Source organism: Mixophyes fleayi, chromosome 12 (assembly GCF_038048845.1).
Source record: "Mixophyes fleayi isolate aMixFle1 chromosome 12, aMixFle1.hap1, whole genome shotgun sequence".
Lineage (NCBI taxonomy): Eukaryota > Metazoa > Chordata > Amphibia > Anura > Limnodynastidae > Mixophyes > Mixophyes fleayi.
In genome coordinates, this window is record NC_134413.1 from 63561129 (window position 1) to 63579814 (window position 18686).

Below are 18686 nucleotides of genomic sequence, written 5' to 3' on the forward strand. Positions count from 1 at the left end.
AGTATATCTCTGACAACATTTTTATATTTTGGGAAACATGTTACTCATCCAATCCTTACAAAGGAAAATTATTTTTATTTAGTTTGAAAACAAAGGTATATGTAATGACAAATATTTCATATTTATACTTTCCATACTAATTTTATAACCTGACCTTTTTTCTCATAGGTATCTTTTTATTAACAAAATTGTGGAAGGAAACCAAACTGTTGTAGAAGAATTTATTTTGATGGCTTTCGCTGATTTACACCAGTACCAATATTTACTTTTTTTAATTTTTCTACTGACCTACATTACATGTGTCATGGGGAACGTTGCTATAATTGTTCTTATTAGAATGGAGCCTTCACTTTATACACCAATGTATTTCTTTATTAGTGTATTTTCTTTTTTAGAAATTATATTTGTGTCTGTCACTGTCCCAAAACTTTTAGCCAATCTAATCGCAGCTGACAATATTATATCTTTCAATGAATGTTTTATCCAAATGTACATCTTCAACTCCTTGGGTGTAACTGAATGTTATCTTCTCCTAGTAATGGTCTTTGACCGACATCTGGCTATAAACAATCCTTTACACTATGCAGCTGTAATGACACATGCTTTATGTATTGAGTTGGCTGTTTTACCATGGATCATTGGATTTGCTGTTATTTTAATACCCGCCATCATCACAGCACATTTGGACTTCTGTGGCCCTAATAGGATCGACCACTTCTTCTGTGACTTGGCTCCTCTACAGAACTTGGCATGTTCAGATACCTTCATTAGCAATATATCTACAAGCTCAGCTGCAGTATTTGATGTTGTTTTGCCTTTTTTTATAATCATAGGATTCTACGTTCATATCATAATGACTGTTTCAAAGATCAAGACTGAGGAGGGAAAACAGAAAGCCTTTTCCACATGTACATCTCATCTCATTGTAGCCAGCTTTTTTTATGGTACAGCCATCATTGTGTATGTCAAACCAAAGGGAAGCCATTATGACAAGTATCTTGCTTTTATGTACACAGCATTCACACCTATGATTAACCCTTTTATTTACACCTTTAGAAACAGGGATGTGAAGAAGGTTTTCAGGAATTCAATAAACCGTCTTATAAAACCACTTCCATTATAAATTGATGTTCATAATAAACTTTAAAAATTTCTTTAAAAGAACTTCGGATTTTCAGATGTTAATTTGTCTCATAAAACTATTCATTTATCATTTTGTCATTTTTATTCAGTCAACATCTGCAATATTTAAAGAAGAACAAATCATTTTACCAAATGATAATCATATCACAGTGAACTTATCTACAGTGTGTTTTTCATAACTTAAGACATTACTATATGTTTATTAAAAATGAGGAATATCATTGCAATGTATATTCATTCATATAACTGTTTGTTAGAGACAGGAGAACAATTAGCTAAACTGAAGTGTAACCGATGATCAGTGGCAGAACTACCGATGGTGCAGCAGGTGTTGTGCATCGGAGTCCATGAAGATAATGTGGCCCATTGCATGGCAGAGGCAGAAGGTCGGGGGCTCGGTTCACTCCTCCTCGCCTCCCTGCTCTGAGGCCCACAGCTCACTGGTTCCACCTCTGCCACTGATATGTGCATCTATCAGTAGTGACAATACATGCTAAATTAAGGTTCATCTATACCTGGGCCTTAAGTAGCAAACCTGCTTGCAGGAATGATGATGAATTTCCAGAGTTTTTGGATGAGCAGTATGCACATATAAATCCTGCTAACGCATTTCTCCATAAAGCAATAACGTGAATTCTTCACTGAAAAATTAAGTCTAAGTATATACACATCTGTTTAATGTGTATAGACCTAGTTTCCAGATTGTAGTTTATATGTTTTCTAGATAGAAACTACTATCAAGTAAACTAAGCATTTTCAGTCACACTCTAATGTACAAATATTGTTGCGTCTTTTTCTCCATTATATTTATTTATAAATTTATAATGACCTTAAACAAAATCGGAACCCGTAGATACACCTTTTTTCATCATCCTTTGTGGTGCAATGATTGTAGATATGACACCAACACATGGAGTCACCATAAATTTGATGTACAAAGAGTATTAAACTGTTAAGCTGGTTAATCTTTATGTTTATTTGAGACCTTCTTAAGGATGGAAGTCACTTGTGTATTCCTTGGCAACAGTCTATGACAGATAAATCTTTAATGGATTCGTCATTTAAGAAATGGCAACTATTATACATAAGTTTAACGGCTGTGATATAGATGGACAAAAAAACTGAAATCTTAGTATCTCAGATATTGACAGATGTAAAAGTAATTTTTCAACAGTGTTTACTCCTTAGACTGAAATTTTAATTTATTAACCTTCATTTTTATTGACAGTTTGACATTTTACGATATTAATTATACAATTTTATGTTTTTAAAAATATACTATTATATAAGATCCATTTTTTAAATGTATCCTGACATTTAGTTTATTTTCCTAAAAAGCAACATAGTTGCCAAACAGAAGTAATACTGTTTCTGCATTTATATCCTGTTGAAATACTTTATGTTTCTTGAATAGAGAATATCAGTCATTAGTTATATTTGTGCTCATTGTACAACATAGCATAGTTCAAAAAGACAAACAAACTAAATTAGCTATGTGCTCCATCCTGCCACTTCCTCCTCCGTTACATCACAAAAATCCATCCCTTCCTCTCTCAGATGCAACCAAAATCCTGGTCCATTCACTAATCATTTCTAGTCTCGACTATTGCAACCTCCTTCTTACTGGCCTTCCTGACTCCCCCATTTTTGAACTTCAATCCTTACAGAATGCTGCGGCTAGGCTCATCTTCCTATCCTGCACCTCTTCCGCTCCTCCTCTGCGCAAATCTCTTCATTGGCTCCCTATCCATTTCAAAATTCAGTTCAAGCTCCTTACCCTCACTAACAAAGCCTTTACCAACACTTCTACCCCTTACATCTCCGACTTTGTCTAGAGGTACATACCTACATGGCCACTCCGCTCTTCCTCTAACCTCCGCCTCAATTTACCTCTCATTACCTCCTCCCATTCCTGCTTCCAAAAATTCTACTGTGCTGCCCCTCTTGGAACTCCCTACCCCATCTCACTCGACTCTTCACCAACCATCAGTCCTTCAAACGCTCACTCAAAACTCACCTTTTGAAGCTCGCCTATCCTACTACCTCCTAATCATTCTATCCATCAATTCCTCTTCCTCGCCTGCTATCTCCATCTTTACCCAGTTGGCCCTACTGTCTCTCACCATCCATCCTATAGAATGTAAGCTCTCACAGGCAGGGCCATCTCTACCTATTGACCTTTTTCTATTACTACTAGGTGGTGGATACCATGTTTGTAAAGCACATCACTCTTCACGTCAGCTAAGCATATACATTTACCTGTTTAACCCTCATATGGAAAAACATGCTAGGTCATATTCCTAGCAGAATTAGAGTCAAAGTAAATACTGATCTGTCTATTTCCAGGATTTGCAATATATAGCAACAGCTCATATGTAGTCCAGATCATATGTTACATCAAGAGATATGGTAAAAGCCAATACAAAAAAAATTATTAGCTGGAGTAAAAAAGGAAATCTGATGCCCCTAGTACTCAACAGTAAATAAATTAACCTAAAATATTAATTATACTGTACTCCCTTTCAGCTTTGCATCCAGGATGGTTGCCCCTATAGCAAAGTCCTAGCTACGGACCTAAGCATGTATTTGTGTTGAATCAAAATAAATTCCTGGTACTTGTTTCAATACTTAAGGAGTTATGGGAATAAGGCATGTGATCCTCTGGTTATAGATAGTATTTTAGCAGATGAAACAACATAGAGTCTAGTTTTTTTATGACCAAAAAGACATGTCTTTGTCAGCGGAGTTGACAAGGCTCAATGATCAGCTCCTAGAACAGCCTACTTAGGATAAATTTCTGTGTGTTTAAAACAAAACAAATTATATTTGCTAGGAATGCTAGCAGTAGAAAAATGTCTTGTCTTGTGTATGCACTAATCACTCCTAAATAGCTGTAAGGCATCAGCCTGCGCTATAGTGTGTATACTCCTGCATAGGAGCCATGGATTGCATTATAAATAGATGTCATGGGATCACTTCCAGATTGCAGCCATAATTGTTGCTATGCATCGGTCATTATGGATATATTCTCAAAGTGGGTAAAATAAAATAAAATGGGGAAATATTACGCTAACACTACATAATGGGTCCTATGGATGCAAACCCAATCACTCTGAGAAGTGGCCTGAATCATATAATTTTATTGGGAGACAGCTGGCAATGTCATTAAATGTTTTGTGGACATAAAGCATCAATTATATATACCTTACCATCATCACTCATTTGTAGAGCACTTAAACCGAACTAGCAAGATCTGATTGGTTAAGACCCTGTTAGAGAAAGGATCTCTTTGAAAGCCTTACCAGCAATACTTATGTATGTCAGGGCAACGGAAGTATCAACTGCACGTAGAACTCTGTTTGAGATCATGATGGGTTGCAAAATGTCACTTTGCTTTCACAATGAGCCCCAAATATCAACCCCATAAAGAATGCAATTGCAAGAAATGTGTTAACATCAAATGTTCATGTTAAATTGCAGCATCACAGGATATGCATTGTGGAATTACAACATTGGCCAATTAAGACAGGAAGGTTTGTACAGAGCAACAATTTTGAAAGTAAGTACATGTGAGCAGAATTAGACGTACACTAAGGTGAAAAGGTCTCCTTTCATACAATCTTTAATTATTGCAATTATGAAAGATGGTGTTACCAGATATTTAAGGTTACTCTTTGATAACATATGCACATATGGTGCTATAAAGGGAAAGGATAATGTCAGATGTGTATACCTGGTGGTGATATATAGTAGAGATGTGTGCTGATCCCCAAGTTTTAGTTTTGGATGTGGGTTTGGTTCCAAAGCATCTTTGTGTACTGGTTTTGTTACAGGTTTTGACAAAAAAAATCACAAAAGGTTTTGGTTTTTAACCTGGATTTAGTTAAAAATTGTGAAAAGTAGGTAAAATTATGTGATTTTGAGCTCCTTCTGCTCCTATATCACTATTTATATCATTAACAGGCATTTACAGTGTATTTTATCATGATCGCTTCAAAACTGTCCAAAATTTCAACAATTTTGGCCAAAGTATTGCTGCTGACTTTCTCCAGTGTGTTGCTGCTGACCCTCTCCAAAGTATTGCTGCTGATCTTCTCCAATATGTTGCTGCTGACCCTCTCCAAAGTTTTGCTGCTGACCTTCTCCAATATGTTGCTTCTGACCCTCTCCAAAGTTTTGCTGCTGACCTTCTCCATTGTGTTTCAGCTGACCCTTTTCAAAGTATTGCTGCTGACCTTCTCCAATATGTTGCTGTTGACCCTTTCCATGTGTCACACATTCTAGCTAACAGTTACCTACTTAGTGTATTCAATTAAAAAATTTGTTAACTAGTGTAAACGGTTATCTAACTCCATCACATAGCATAAATCATCAGTCATCATATCTCCAGCTATAGATGTATTCTTTGCCAGTGCCAAATTCTGTCCTCTTAATTTCTCATAATGTGGACTTTCAATTTCATTGTCTTGTCAAGACAGATGTTTTTGGCCACCAAATCTACATCAATGTCAGTTATACATACTTACTTGTAAGGGAAGGCCAACTATTGGCCTATTTGAACGGTCTGTTTAAATATTTCTTACACTTCACTAATAAAACTAATATATATTTCACAAGTCAACACTCATTTTATTGTCAATCATAAAAGAGTGATTTTGGGGAAACTTTGTGGTGCTGATGCTGAATATGACATCAGTTTTTAGATAATTGTTACCCCATTGAAAAACATAAAAATGCAAGAAATGTAATGTCTGGCAGAGCCTACTTACAAATCACATTGAAATTGTCTCAAATTGTACAAAAGTAAACACATAAAATACATAATGACATTTAATTAGGTATCGTAACAGATAAACATAGTAAACTGATTTGGATAATTACAATTAATTTATAATATAGCCCTGTTTGTACAAGTTTCTTTTATGTGGGTTATCAGGATGATAATGTTGGAGGCTCAAGCAATAGTTTGCCATCATGTGTCTGTCCCATCTGACTTGATACGTTATCTCCATCAACTTTATATTTTGATGAAACCACTCCCCTTCCTCCTGTTATAATCCCTACATTCCCCCCATTCCAGCATCGCTCTCACCCGCCCTGACAGCAGGTGCCCGATATTTCTTAGTTTCAGCCGGTCACATGACTGAGCTGAGGGACGGGTAGTTCAAATGTTGACTCCATTTAGACTTCGCTCTGATACTATAACAGTATCAGAGCAACAGGTTAGTACCTCCTGACTCCTTGTGAGTCCCCTCCTTAGACCACTGGCATCCCAGTGATCTTTTCTGTGTTTTAGAATATAAATATATATTAACCCCTCATGTACCATCTTGTCTTCTGACCTTCCTTGGACTCTGATTCTGTACTGCTGTTGCCCACTCTGTACCAGTTCCCGGCTTATCACCTGCACCAGATACTTCTTCTAATTACTCCTGCTCCTACCTTGGCTCTGCCAACATCTCTCCCACTTCCGTGTTATGCATTGGGTCACACCAGAGGGCCACATTCTGCAAGTTCCCAGCAGCGAAGCCCATCCGTCCTTGCGGCGGTTCTTGGAGAAAACCAGCAGGCTTGTTAGGCTCCATGCCTTTGGCGGGCTAACACCAATCTTGGCTAACACTAGGAATCCAAACCTCCTTAGATTTACCAGAAACCTGTGTAAGTGGCTATGCAGAAAGTGTACTTTTATGCTCATATTAGTACCCAAATTTATTACATTTGTGAGCATGTTTGCACCAGTTCATTGTGGTTAACCAAGAATGTTCTTGAAAACTGAGACATAACTGCACTAGGCAGAAGCTTTAACACATTCCTACATTTTGTGAAATTAGAATCCTTGATAAGTTTTCGAATTTGAGGGCCATCGAAGGTTCCAGCTTTTACTTTCTCCATACTAAGTCCAGGGTACAATCTATACATGCATTTTGAAGCAATCACCATCTTTGTCCAAGGCCTTAACAATTTTTTTCCATTAGATCCAGCTTGATATGGAATGGTGAGAAAATATTTTTTTCCCTGTCAGCCAATTGATTTTATTGTTACTTGAGACACTCTGTATATACAAACTACAACTCCTCCATATACAACCTGACTTATTTACACTAATTACTTGTATCCAAATATATTACATGGACGAGAAGCAAAAAAACCACAAAAGACAATGAGAATAGCTCAACTGCCATCTGTCAACTGATTGCTGGTTATGTGACAAATGCATGTGGCGGTGGCAGTCAGTAAGACGGTACTGACTACCGCGACAGAAGACATGACGACACGAGGACTCCGACTGAAGAGAACTTACCTGTCATAAATGACAGGCAGCTCTGGCCATTGCCGCCTTAAAGGGCAGTCGTGCTTGAGGATGACGTCATTTTCGGGAGCTGGCAAGACAGCGAGTCGGCATCTGCAGACATCTGCATTCCGGTAAGTACTTCTTTTGGCAAGTAGCACTCCTCAGTCCGAGTCCTCGTGTCATCATGTCTTCTGTCGGGGTAGTCAGTACGTAAATAGGTACTACACCCATATGTGGATGGGGAACATACTAGAATGATAGCTGAGTGAACACCTAGAATATTTGTTTGCCTCATCTACAATGTTTTGATAGATTTTTATATGCACATGTTATGGCTAAGTTCCCTATTATTTGAGGGTATCTATTATCTCAGGAAGTAAAGCCAATTTAAAAAATATTTTAATTTTTGAATTCAGTAACCATAAAATACCCTAAATTTGTTCAAATATCCTTAGCTGCTATTTTTTATTTTTACTGGGCTGTTTAATTTATACATTCCATATTTAGATACATTCCTTATTTAGAAACACTGGTCTTCGCGACCGCTTCCACCACTAGTCTCGGATAAAACCCTTTACCCCATGGTTGAGCAAGGTGAGGGTTCCATTCCTACCACCAGTGCATTTTCGGATCACCTAGGGGCCTTGTCCGCTGAAGGAACAGGCACATCAGGCTCTAAACACCATCGGACTTCAGGTATCAGACCAAGGAGACCCACCCATTCAGGGTGTCCCGAAGCAGCCATACTAAGTCAGGACAAATTGAGATTTATATTTTAATCTCAAACAGGACATTATTATGTAGATACATGGTAATTTGATGTAGATATACATGGTAACTGTCATATACATCAGAGTAGCATTGTTTGATTCACAAGGACAGCATAACGGCCCATGTCTACCTTACTTGTAGCACAAAACAACCACTTAAGTAAAACAAGGTATTTGAAAACTCGGCTCTTGGCCTCAAATGAATGCTTTACCCATGGAGAAGTGCATAGTATGAGCCATTTAATTTTTTAGTATGGGTGCAGTCCACTATTGTCTATCACCATCAAAATTTATATATATAACAACATCAAATTAAGTAGCACCTTACAATTGGGAATCTACTTGTTTAAATATCTACTGAAGTCTTTGTCTATCTAAGGACATCTGATTGTTGCTGCCTCTTCACTCTCCATAATGCATGCTGTCTAACATTTTAAATTTAGTGTGTGTATAGTGTTTCAACATTTTTATCTATTGCACCAAATTTGTTTTAGTTGTTTAATTTATCTAATGGGCTTGTTTCAGTTAGTGGCATGGCAAATGAAATTTTTTTTGCAGCCGCTGCAATGTTCTCTGACTGCCGGAAATGCCCAGAAAAAAACCCTCACACACAAATACTTTTTTTTCCTACTTAATATATATATGTCGCTGAATAACCCTTAATAATGTGCCAAGTTTTATATAATACAAAAATGTTTAGAATATAGTAGTTTTTGGAGGGGTTCTGCTCTAACCCTCACACACAAACACAAAGTTTTTTCCCATTTAATATAGAAGTCTGCCCCATTCAAGAATTCTTTCACTAGAAAAACTTAAAATTTAAAAATAAATAAATAAATCTAATTATTTTTGGGGTTCTGCTGCTAATAGTCATAAAGAAATAGCACATTGTTTTTCTCCACTAAATATACTAGTTAGTTCAGAACGATATCTAACTCAGTCTATATATATAAAAGAAATTTGTTTATCTGTTTGTTTGTTTGTTTGTAGGCAAATATCTTTCACACCCCTGCACCGATTCAGATGAAACCAATGACAGGTGGTCCAGTTGGATCCCGGGCAGATTTTAACGGGTTTCGGGACTCGGTCAGACTTCCCGTTGGTGTACGCTTGGCAGAACTTTGACCCAGGGAGCCTGTTCTGAGCCTTCCACTAGATGGATTTGGACAAAAACTTTACAGACTGGTAACATTGGATCCCAGAAGACATACCAGGTGGTTGAGCTCCCGGTCAGACCTCCTGTTGGTGTACGCTGGCCAGAATGTTGACCCGGAGAGCACAGCACCGTACAGTAGCGAAAACAGTACATACATACAACAGGGTCATATAAGGTACACAAAATAAATGCAGTCATGAAAACAAAGGGAATGAAACAAGAGGAACAAATGTCGCTCATAGTGTAGATTGGGACAGTTTTGAGGGTGCTTTAGTGTGAATAGTGTTATCGATGATAAAGTAACCTCCAAAAAAGAGATGGGTTTACAAAGAGCACAAAAAGATATGAAGGCTGTGGGAAAGTCTGATTGAACGTGGTAGGGAATTCCATAAGTGGGGAGCAGCACAGGAGAAGTCTTGTAGGTGGGAGTGAGAGGTGGTTACCAGAGACAAGACAAGGCGAAGGTCAGAGGTAGATGTAAGTGGGCGGGAGGGAGAGTGTTTTGATATGAGATTTGAGTTGTATGCAGGGGTAGTGTTGTTGAGGGCTTTGTAGGTAAGGGTGAGTAATTTGAATTTGATTCTGGAGGACACAGACAGTCAGTGTAGGGATTTGCAAAGTGGTGCAGCAGATGTGTAGTGGTGAGAGAGGAAGATCAGTCTTGCAGCAGTATTTAGAATGGATTGAAGTGTGGATATATGGGTGTCAGGAATGGCATATAACAAGAGGTTGCAGTAGTCAAGACAGGAGATTGGAAAGATATGAAAGAATGGATAAGAGTTTTGGTAGCATGTTGAGTAAGAAAAGGGACATCATTTGGCAATGTTTTTAAGGTGGAGTTGACAGGACTGGGAGAGAGTCTGGATGTGAGGAATATGTCACGAGCCGATGGTGCCTCAAGTCGCCTCAACTATCCGTGCCCAGAGGACGCGTTCCGGCCGTCTCCATGACAACCAGGACGTCACTTCCTGTTTTTTGCCAACCGTTGCGTAGACAACGCTCGGACGCTCTGGTCTGTAGCACCGCGTCCTGGCTTTGAGGGCAGCCGGGCGCGTGCGCAACTATTTAGGGGCTTAATTATTAATTAGTCAGCCCCTGAGGCTGATTGCTCCAAGCTGGATTCCTCCATGCCCCATTGGTCAGTCTCTGTATTTAAGGCAGGGAGGGCTTAGCCTCCCTGCCGGTTATAGCATCCTGTTTCCAGTTAGCTTACCTGCTCCTGTGCTGTATTTGATGAAAGCCTTTTGGATTGATTTCTGTGTATGACCTCTGCCTGTTACTTGGACTTGAATCATCACTTGTGGCCCTGACCCTGCTTGTATCTGATCTTCCCGCCTGTTCTCAGTTTAAGCCAGACAGACATTTTCAACTCAGTCCTGGAACGCAGACCTCTGGCATGTCCCCAACTCTGTGTTATTACCTCCCACTCCTGTGTGCTGCTGTGTGACAATAAACTTGTAGTACACTGAGTATAAGACCTGGGGGAATTCAAGTATCTGTGAGTGTAACCAGTCTCTACGGGAAAGGCGGCTGCTATAGGTGAAGACCTCTTCCACTAGTTCTTTAAGTTTATGATGCACTGGTGGCCATAACAGAATAAAGCAGAGGGGGGAGTCAAGTGTGACACCAAGGGAGCAGGCTTGGGAGACTGAGAAAATTGTGGTGTTAGTGACAGTGATGGAAATTTGAGGGCAGGTTTTGACTCTGGCAGGAGGGAAGATAATAAGCTCTGTTTCAGACATATTGAGTTTTAGGTAGCGTTGGGACATCCATGTGGAGATAGCAGAAAGACAGTTGGTTGCACAAGATAGTACAGAAGGAGATAGGTCAGGGGAAGAGATATAGATTTAGGTTTCTTGAGTGTAGAGGTGGTGTTGGAGGCCGAATGACTGAATTAGTTCCACAAGAGAAGATGTGTACAATAATAAATGTAAAGGCCCAAATACAGAGCCTTGAGGGACCCCAACAGATATTGGTAATGAAAGGGAGGATGTGCCAGAGGTACAAACACTAAAGGAGCGGTTTGATAGGTAGGAAATTAACCAGGAAAGAACTGTGTTACGAAGGCCAATGGAGTGAAGGGTGTGTAGGAGAAGAGGATGATTAACAATATTAAAAGCAGCAGAGAGGTCCAAGAGAATGAGTATGAAGAAATTACCTTTAGATTTTGCAGTAAGTAAATCATTGGTCACTTTTGTGAGAGCAGTTTCAATAGAATGTTGTGGGTGGAAGCCTGATTACAGAGAGTCGAGAATGGAATGAGAGGAGAGAAAGTGAGACAAGCTTTTGTACACTAATCACTCAAGTAGTTTGGAGGCAAAGGAGAGGAAAGAATTAGAAGGGTAGTTGGAGAGAGAGTCTGGATCGAGAGATGGCTTCTTTAGAATAGGGAATTTGTTACAATCAACCTTTTTAATCAATATTTTGGTCTTTACTACTATATTTTCTATATAAATCTTCAAATCAATAAATTTGACCTTTGTTTTGTTTTGGTATTTTTAGTGAATTGCAAGCTAAGTAAATTTGTATTGATGCAAATAATGGGTCGTTTAGGTTCCCTTTCCAGAGGCAAATCACTTGGTCAATATATTTATACCAGAGAGGAATGCCCTATAATTAGAAATTGATGTTTCAAATGTTTAGGTACTCCCATTATGCTACAAAGAGGTGTGTGCAAATTGATGTAAACTAAATGCCAATAGCTGTCCTGCAATTCCTGTCTTTTCCTCTCAAGCCCAAAAAATTGTAATATATATGGCTTCAATTAAGAATGGTATCTGTCCTAGCTTGATGTCCATTTCTAAAATCACAATTGCGTGAAAGTGCTCACAAAATTTCTTATCATCTATGATGGAGTGAAGTGATGTAATATCACATGTCCTCAGCAAATAGTGTTCTTGCCATGTAATTTTCTCCAGAAAGTTAGGTACCTGTGTCATATATCTCAGATTGCTTTACTACCTAAGATTGGAGAAAGTAATCTATGTATTTATATTATGGTTCTTCCAGGAAGGTTTTCCAAATTATTGTGTATATTTACAATGTCATAAAATACTGGCAGTCACAGTCTTTTAAAGTGACAGTACTCAAATTATTTTTGCTAAATATTCCGTCCCTAATGACATCATTTAAAAAGGATTCTAGATCCAGTTCATATCTCCCACTCATCCATGCACTTCCTGTAACTAGTCAACGATGCCTAGGATGACAATTCTGCTTGATAATTATGTAATCATTCACCGCAAGTTCTTCCAGGGCCTTGCTTTCTCTTTGAGTTAGGTTCACATTCTACTCTACTTTGTAAATTTCATTAAAAGACATCTGCGACTTTTCTGACATGGATGCTTGTCAAAGGCAGGAAAGAGAGCTAAAAGAACAAAATTATATATATATATATATATATATATATATATATATATATATATATATATATATTTATTTATTAACGGTTAATGTTTGTTTATACTTGTTCAGACATGAAAACTTACTTACACGTGCAATAGTGGAATTCTACTGCTCTAATGAAATATATAGAAAATAAATTAATTCCTAGAGGTCTTAGGCAGTATTAGGGCTGATGGCAAATATCATAAACTCGTAGAACAGGCTGAAGAGGTTTTCACCTATAGCAGCCACCTTTCCTGTAGATCTGAGTATGCTCACAGGTATTCAGGTATTCGTATGCCCCAGGACTTAAACTCAGAGTAGTACAAGTTTATAATATTACCATAGCACAGGCGAGGGCCAGGTGGTAGAAGCAGCGAAGTCCGAAACCAGGCCGAGGTCAAAAAGGATTACAGCAGGCAGCGGTAGTGAGGTCCAGGCAGAGGTCAGGGCCGGAAGCAGAACAGCATATCCAGGAAACAGGCAGAGATCAGGGTCACAAGCAACCCAACAGAGTCCAGTAAGCAAGCCAAGGGTCATACACAAAAGAGTCAATCCAAATTGCTAGGCGCATAGGAGCAGAAAAAGTGAGCAGGTAAGTACAATGAAGCAGAGAACTGTAACCAGCAGGGAGTCTAGGCCCTCCCTGCCTAACATACCATGAAGAACAAATGAAAAGGAGGGGCGTGGACAACAATTATTCCCAGCTGGAAATGACTAACTATAGCAGGGCGCACGCGCCTGGCTGGCCAGCTGGCCGGGTCACAGCAGTGAGCGTCCCGACTGTCATCATGGCAAGGGCAGTGGTCAAAACCGGTAGTGACGCCCTGGTTGTCATGACAACAGCCGGAACATGTCTGTGGGAGTTGCGGCGGTGCCTGAGTCACCGCGGCTCGTAACAGATGGTAAAATCAACCAATCTTTATTTCAAAAGACCAGGATTTTTTGATGAAATGGAGCAACATTCTAGACATGTGCTCTTTCCAATTAATGGAGCTAATTATGCAAGATACAAAAAATGTTCTCCTGAGAATGAGACCTAAAGACATTTGGAACATTATATCCTTTAATAAAGGTCAGTATTTTGTGAAACCTTTAAATATGTTGTATTCCCTCATCTTGCAATGATATTCAGCCTGAGATTGACAGATGAAATATTGTGAGCCCTTACACTCCTTCAAAAGTGAAATAATCAACAATTACTGAGAATTGTTTTCCCTTTGCGCTTATCAATACTGATACACATAGTCTGGTTATAATGCTGTTTCGATGTGTATTGTTTTTATCTGACAGTTAACTCCTCTTTTTCACAGCTTGCATAGTCCCTGGTCAACGTACAATTAGTAGTCTGAGAAGGATGATTATTAGCAGGAGAGGGCTGGTAAATTTCAGCCTGGGGGGCAAGACTTGACTCAGCAGCTTATTTTAATGGCAAAAAATGCAGGTGGCCCAGTGACCCAGCCCAAGGTAGCCTATTATGGGAACGCCCTGGGGGGTAAATGCCCCCCTGCCCCCCAGCCCAGCCTGCCCCTGATTATTAGTACCATTTGATACTAGTTCCAAGTTCACCAACTGGCTTAAAATGCCCCATTATGGAGTGTTGAGATGGGGCATTAGTCGGGTGTCTACTCAGGGATTCCTCTAATTTAACTTTGGCTTAAAAATAGTTGATTATGCTGAATATATTCTGGCAATTGCCATGATTAAGAATAAGGAAGGTATTCAAGCAGCACAAATTCTGAAGAACTTCTGAGATTAATCTCTGTGTCCCAAAGGGAAGTAAAAATCTTAACATTTTAAATTTGGCTACTGTAACAACCCAAAGAAAAAACTGGAGAGTAAGTTGGCTAATGCTGTTTTTAGGATGTAGTGTTGGAAGAGATGGTTACTGTCCTTTATGTTGTGGGTGAAGTAGAAGTTATTGAACATACCATGTTGGATTGCTTTATTATGTATGTAAAGTGATACGTTCATTTGTATCATATGAAATAAAGATTTTCCTATGCGATTGCTGTGGTTCCAAAGCACAAGAGTTTTATTCACAAAATATATTACAGGGCATAGTATGCATATGCCTCTGCGGTCGGCACGAACATCAAGCTTCTATGAGAACACTCTGGTTTCCAATGCCAGAGATGTCTAATGTTATTTTATCAGCAGCCAATTAACCTACTAGTATGTTTTTGGAGTGTGGGATGAAACCAGAGCACCAAGAGGGAAACCCACGCAAACACGGGAGAACATTCAAACGCCACATTTATAAGGCCATGGTTGGGAATCAAACTCATGACCCCAGGGCTGTGAGGCAGAAGTGCTAACCACTGAGCCACCATGCTGCCCAACTGGTGCTGTGTAATGAACCAAATCCTAACTTAAGGCCTCTGATTCTGATACACCTGAAAAAAGTAAGTTGCTAGCAACATACAGATGGTGACCCAGAAAGTTGGACTCTACTGAGTAGAGTTTATCAACTTACCTGCTGTATCAACTAGCACCTACAATAGATGGGCCTATTTCTGCTGTAGCTAGTGTTTATAGCTGTGTAATCTATGCCACAACAAATATACATGTTGCTGGTGAAAACAAAATTAAAACATATCTTCTAAATGTAACTTATAAGCAATATGTTTGCACACTTCTAAGTATAGTCAGTAAATATGTTTATTTTTAAGCTGTCACTTTCATTTTTAAGCTGGCAGTGTTCACCATGCACTAATGAGCATGCTTATTAGTTCCATTTGTTAAATAAGTCCCTTAAGTTAAGAACAATTTTAATTGTCAAAGGAGATATTTTCCCCATGTGCTGAATCTCTTCTCTACAGACATTATAAAAGGAAGCATAGAGGAGTCAATTATTTTTAATGTTCAAATGTACTATTTGTTTAAAGGTAACTTTTTATTTTTGTGACAGATGAAAGGGAGCACTCTTGATTTGCAGACAAATTATAAATTACACTAATTATATGCTAATATTTCAAATATTGTGTCTATGACTCATTTGCACGCTTTGTCTGTTAACAGATTCTTTGTTCCATTTGGAATATATGCTACGTAAGTTGATTTTATAGAAATCTTTGGACTATAAGCACTGTATTTATTGCTAATTCAAAAGGTAATATTTGCGCATAAAGCTCTTATGAATTATGGGTATAATTTGATGCAATAGACCAAGAAAAGCACATTTAAAAAAATCTGGTTAACCTAAAAATGCAGGAAGTAATAAAATAATTGTAATTAAAAGGAGGTGATCAGAAAAATAGAGGCACTGAGGAATACATTGGGAATTGTGAGGTAATGCTAAGTCAATTCATATAAAACAAGCTTTAAACGGTGTGCATTTATAACAAATATACAGAACTTTAAAAAAATAATCAAGAAATATGGAACAGTGGAGAAAACAAGAACAGGTAAAATGTAACAGGTAAACGAGACATGACTACAGCAAACTCTCTCAGGTTTTCACTACTAGCTTTCTTTGTTTTTGTCTGTTAATATATAGAATATGATGACTCTATGTAAAGCAAATATTTTGAGTACTAGATGGATCATGATATCAATAACATTAAAAGTCCTGAAGTAACTATACTTGCAAGCCCTGAAACTGGGCTTTAAAGCAGCAATTCCATGAAAATATGAGGGGCCTGATTCATTAAGGAAAGCAAAGCAAAAAAAAAAAAGAGTAACTTTGCACCTTGGCAAAACCAAATTGCATTGGAGGGGAGGTAAATTTAAAATTTGGGGACAGATTTATAGTTGGGCTAGGGCATGTCCTAGATGAACTTTAAATGTCAGTGTAAAAATAAAGCTATTAAATATTTGTGTGCTACATGAGAAGGAGCCAGTATTTTCCTTACATGCAAAATAATAAACTAATTTGCACCCCATGCAAATTGTCCAGCAGCAAATTTACTGCTTTTTCTTTGTTTGCTCTCGTTAAGGAATCTCCCACGAGGCAAACCCCAGGTATCTGTTTGTCTGCATATTATTAGAATCGATTGAAATCATTTAGCATCAGTGAAATTCAAAAACGACCCCCAACTTTTGAACTGCATATGTATAGGGAACATACATTTTTGAAGCACCCAGCAGGCTTTATTGAAATCAAGGAAGTTTTGTAGGATGATTGAGTCTTTTTTAAAATGTCAGATGACAATTAATTCCAATATATTAACTATCATGTTGCAAAGTTTCAGTGCACCAATATTTTTCTGCGTAACACTGTTTATGAAGAGTATGACTGCAAGCTGTGATTGGAGTATGAGTTTAATATGTTGTCTTCCACCAATAAATGCCATGAAATGTTTCTATTGCAGACCTCATTTATATGGAAAATGGAAGAATTAAACAGCACTGCGGTAAAGGAATTTGTTTTATTATCTTTCTCTGACTTTCAACAATTTCAGATCTTCATCTTCTTCTTTTTTATTCTGCTGACATATATTATATGTGTTATTGGAAATATTGCTATAATTACACTTGTTTGGATAGAAAAGTCCCTCCGCACTCCAATGTATTTATATATCGGCATTTTTTCCGCTTTAGAAATTATGTTTGTCTCCTCCACTGTTCCGAAACTACTAGACAGCCTAGTATCAGCAAAAAAGAAGATTTCTTTTCTTTCCTGTTTTACACAGCTATATGTCTTTAATTCCTTGGGTGTCACAGAATGTTATCTGCTTGCAGTAATGGTCTTTGATCGGCACCTGGCAATTAATAACCCTTTGCACTATGCCGCTATTATGAACAATCAATTTTGCACTAAGTTGGCCGTTCTACCGTGGTTGGTTGGCTTTGCAATTTGTCTGGCGCCAACTATTATGACGGCACACTTGAAATTCTGTGGTTCACTTGAAATAAACCATTTCTTTTGTGACTTTGCCCCATTGCAGAATATGGCATGCTTTATTCCATTATTCATTATTGTGATAACCAGTTTACTAGCCTTTATAGATGTTGTTGTCCCGTTCATTATCATTTTAGCGTTTTACATTCATATCATCGTCACTGTTTTATATATTAAGAGTGGCACAGGTAAAAGGAAAGCCTTCTCCACATGTACTTCCCACCTGATAGTGACCATTCTTTTCTATGGCACGGCCACGATTGTGTATGTAAAACCCAAAGGTAGCCAATACGATAAATTCCTCGCCCTTATGTACACAGTAGTTACACCTCTAATTAACCCTTTCATTTACACCTTCCGAAACAGAGACGTTAAGGAAGTTTTGAAGAAGCACATCGATCGCTTGCTAAAGCGGCCTTAGTTCCCATCTGTTTTATTATTATTATGTTATTCAAAACAAGCTTTTTGTCTCAATAAGTCTACAGTATAGTTTTTGGTGCGCTGGGACATGAATACTAAAAGGTCAAAGAGCTGGACTAAGAATGTTTTTCCATTGTTAGCTGGACCAACCAAGGGTCTGATTAAGGGTTCAGGCCGCCCTAGGCTAATATGCTCGTAGAATCCCCTCGCTATCCACGCCAGGCTAATACGTGGTAGGTAAAAGTGAACTTGTCCTTAATTTAAAATCCAGCATCCTTCACCCCCACCAATGTTATGTTCCTATGTTTTTGAAAAGCAGCTCTACTTGTTTTTTTAAAAAATCAAGTCAATCTTTGTTACTCATTTCTTTTTCATTAAAATCGGAACTGTATGGAGGCATAAACGAGCGCTACTGTGGGTGAAGATGTGGAGGGAGCTGCCACCCCTACACCTGTTGCCATGCTGGTCTCCTCTACTTGCTTATCCATAAGTGCCCATCCAAGGATGACTCATTGTATTCAGCATTTACCATGGAAGTACGTCAACATAAAAAATATTACAACATTTATCTTTCATGTTTTTTTTTCCTTTGGAGAACAGCCTATTCTGCCCTAAATTCATTTCTGTTTATACCTGTCAAAAATTTGTACCCCATTAAATTTTGCGCCCCCAAAACCC

At 38.3% G+C, this 18686-nt stretch overlaps 2 protein-coding genes across 2 annotated transcripts; both read left to right on the plus strand.

Moving 5' to 3' along the window:
• Positions 1-229: 229 nt before the first annotated feature.
• On the plus strand, positions 230-1123 carry LOC142108309 (olfactory receptor 6N1-like). Its single transcript, XM_075191943.1, has one exon. The coding sequence runs from the start codon at positions 230-232 to the stop codon at positions 1121-1123; it is 894 nt and encodes a 297-aa protein (XP_075048044.1).
• A 15953-nt stretch (positions 1124-17076) lies between these two features.
• On the plus strand, positions 17077-18009 carry LOC142108310 (olfactory receptor 6N1-like). Its single transcript, XM_075191944.1, has one exon. It carries the CDS (start codon positions 17077-17079, stop codon positions 18007-18009), a length of 933 nt encoding a protein of 310 aa, XP_075048045.1.
• Positions 18010-18686: the final 677 nt, after the last annotated feature.

What these genes read in the sequence shown, in the direction of transcription:
- LOC142108309 (XM_075191943.1), top strand. Translation starts at nt 230, where the DNA reads ATGGCTTTCGCTGATTTACACCAGTACCAATATTTACTTTTTTTAATT.
- LOC142108310 (XM_075191944.1), top strand. Translation starts at nt 17,077, where the DNA reads ATGGAAGAATTAAACAGCACTGCGGTAAAGGAATTTGTTTTATTATCT.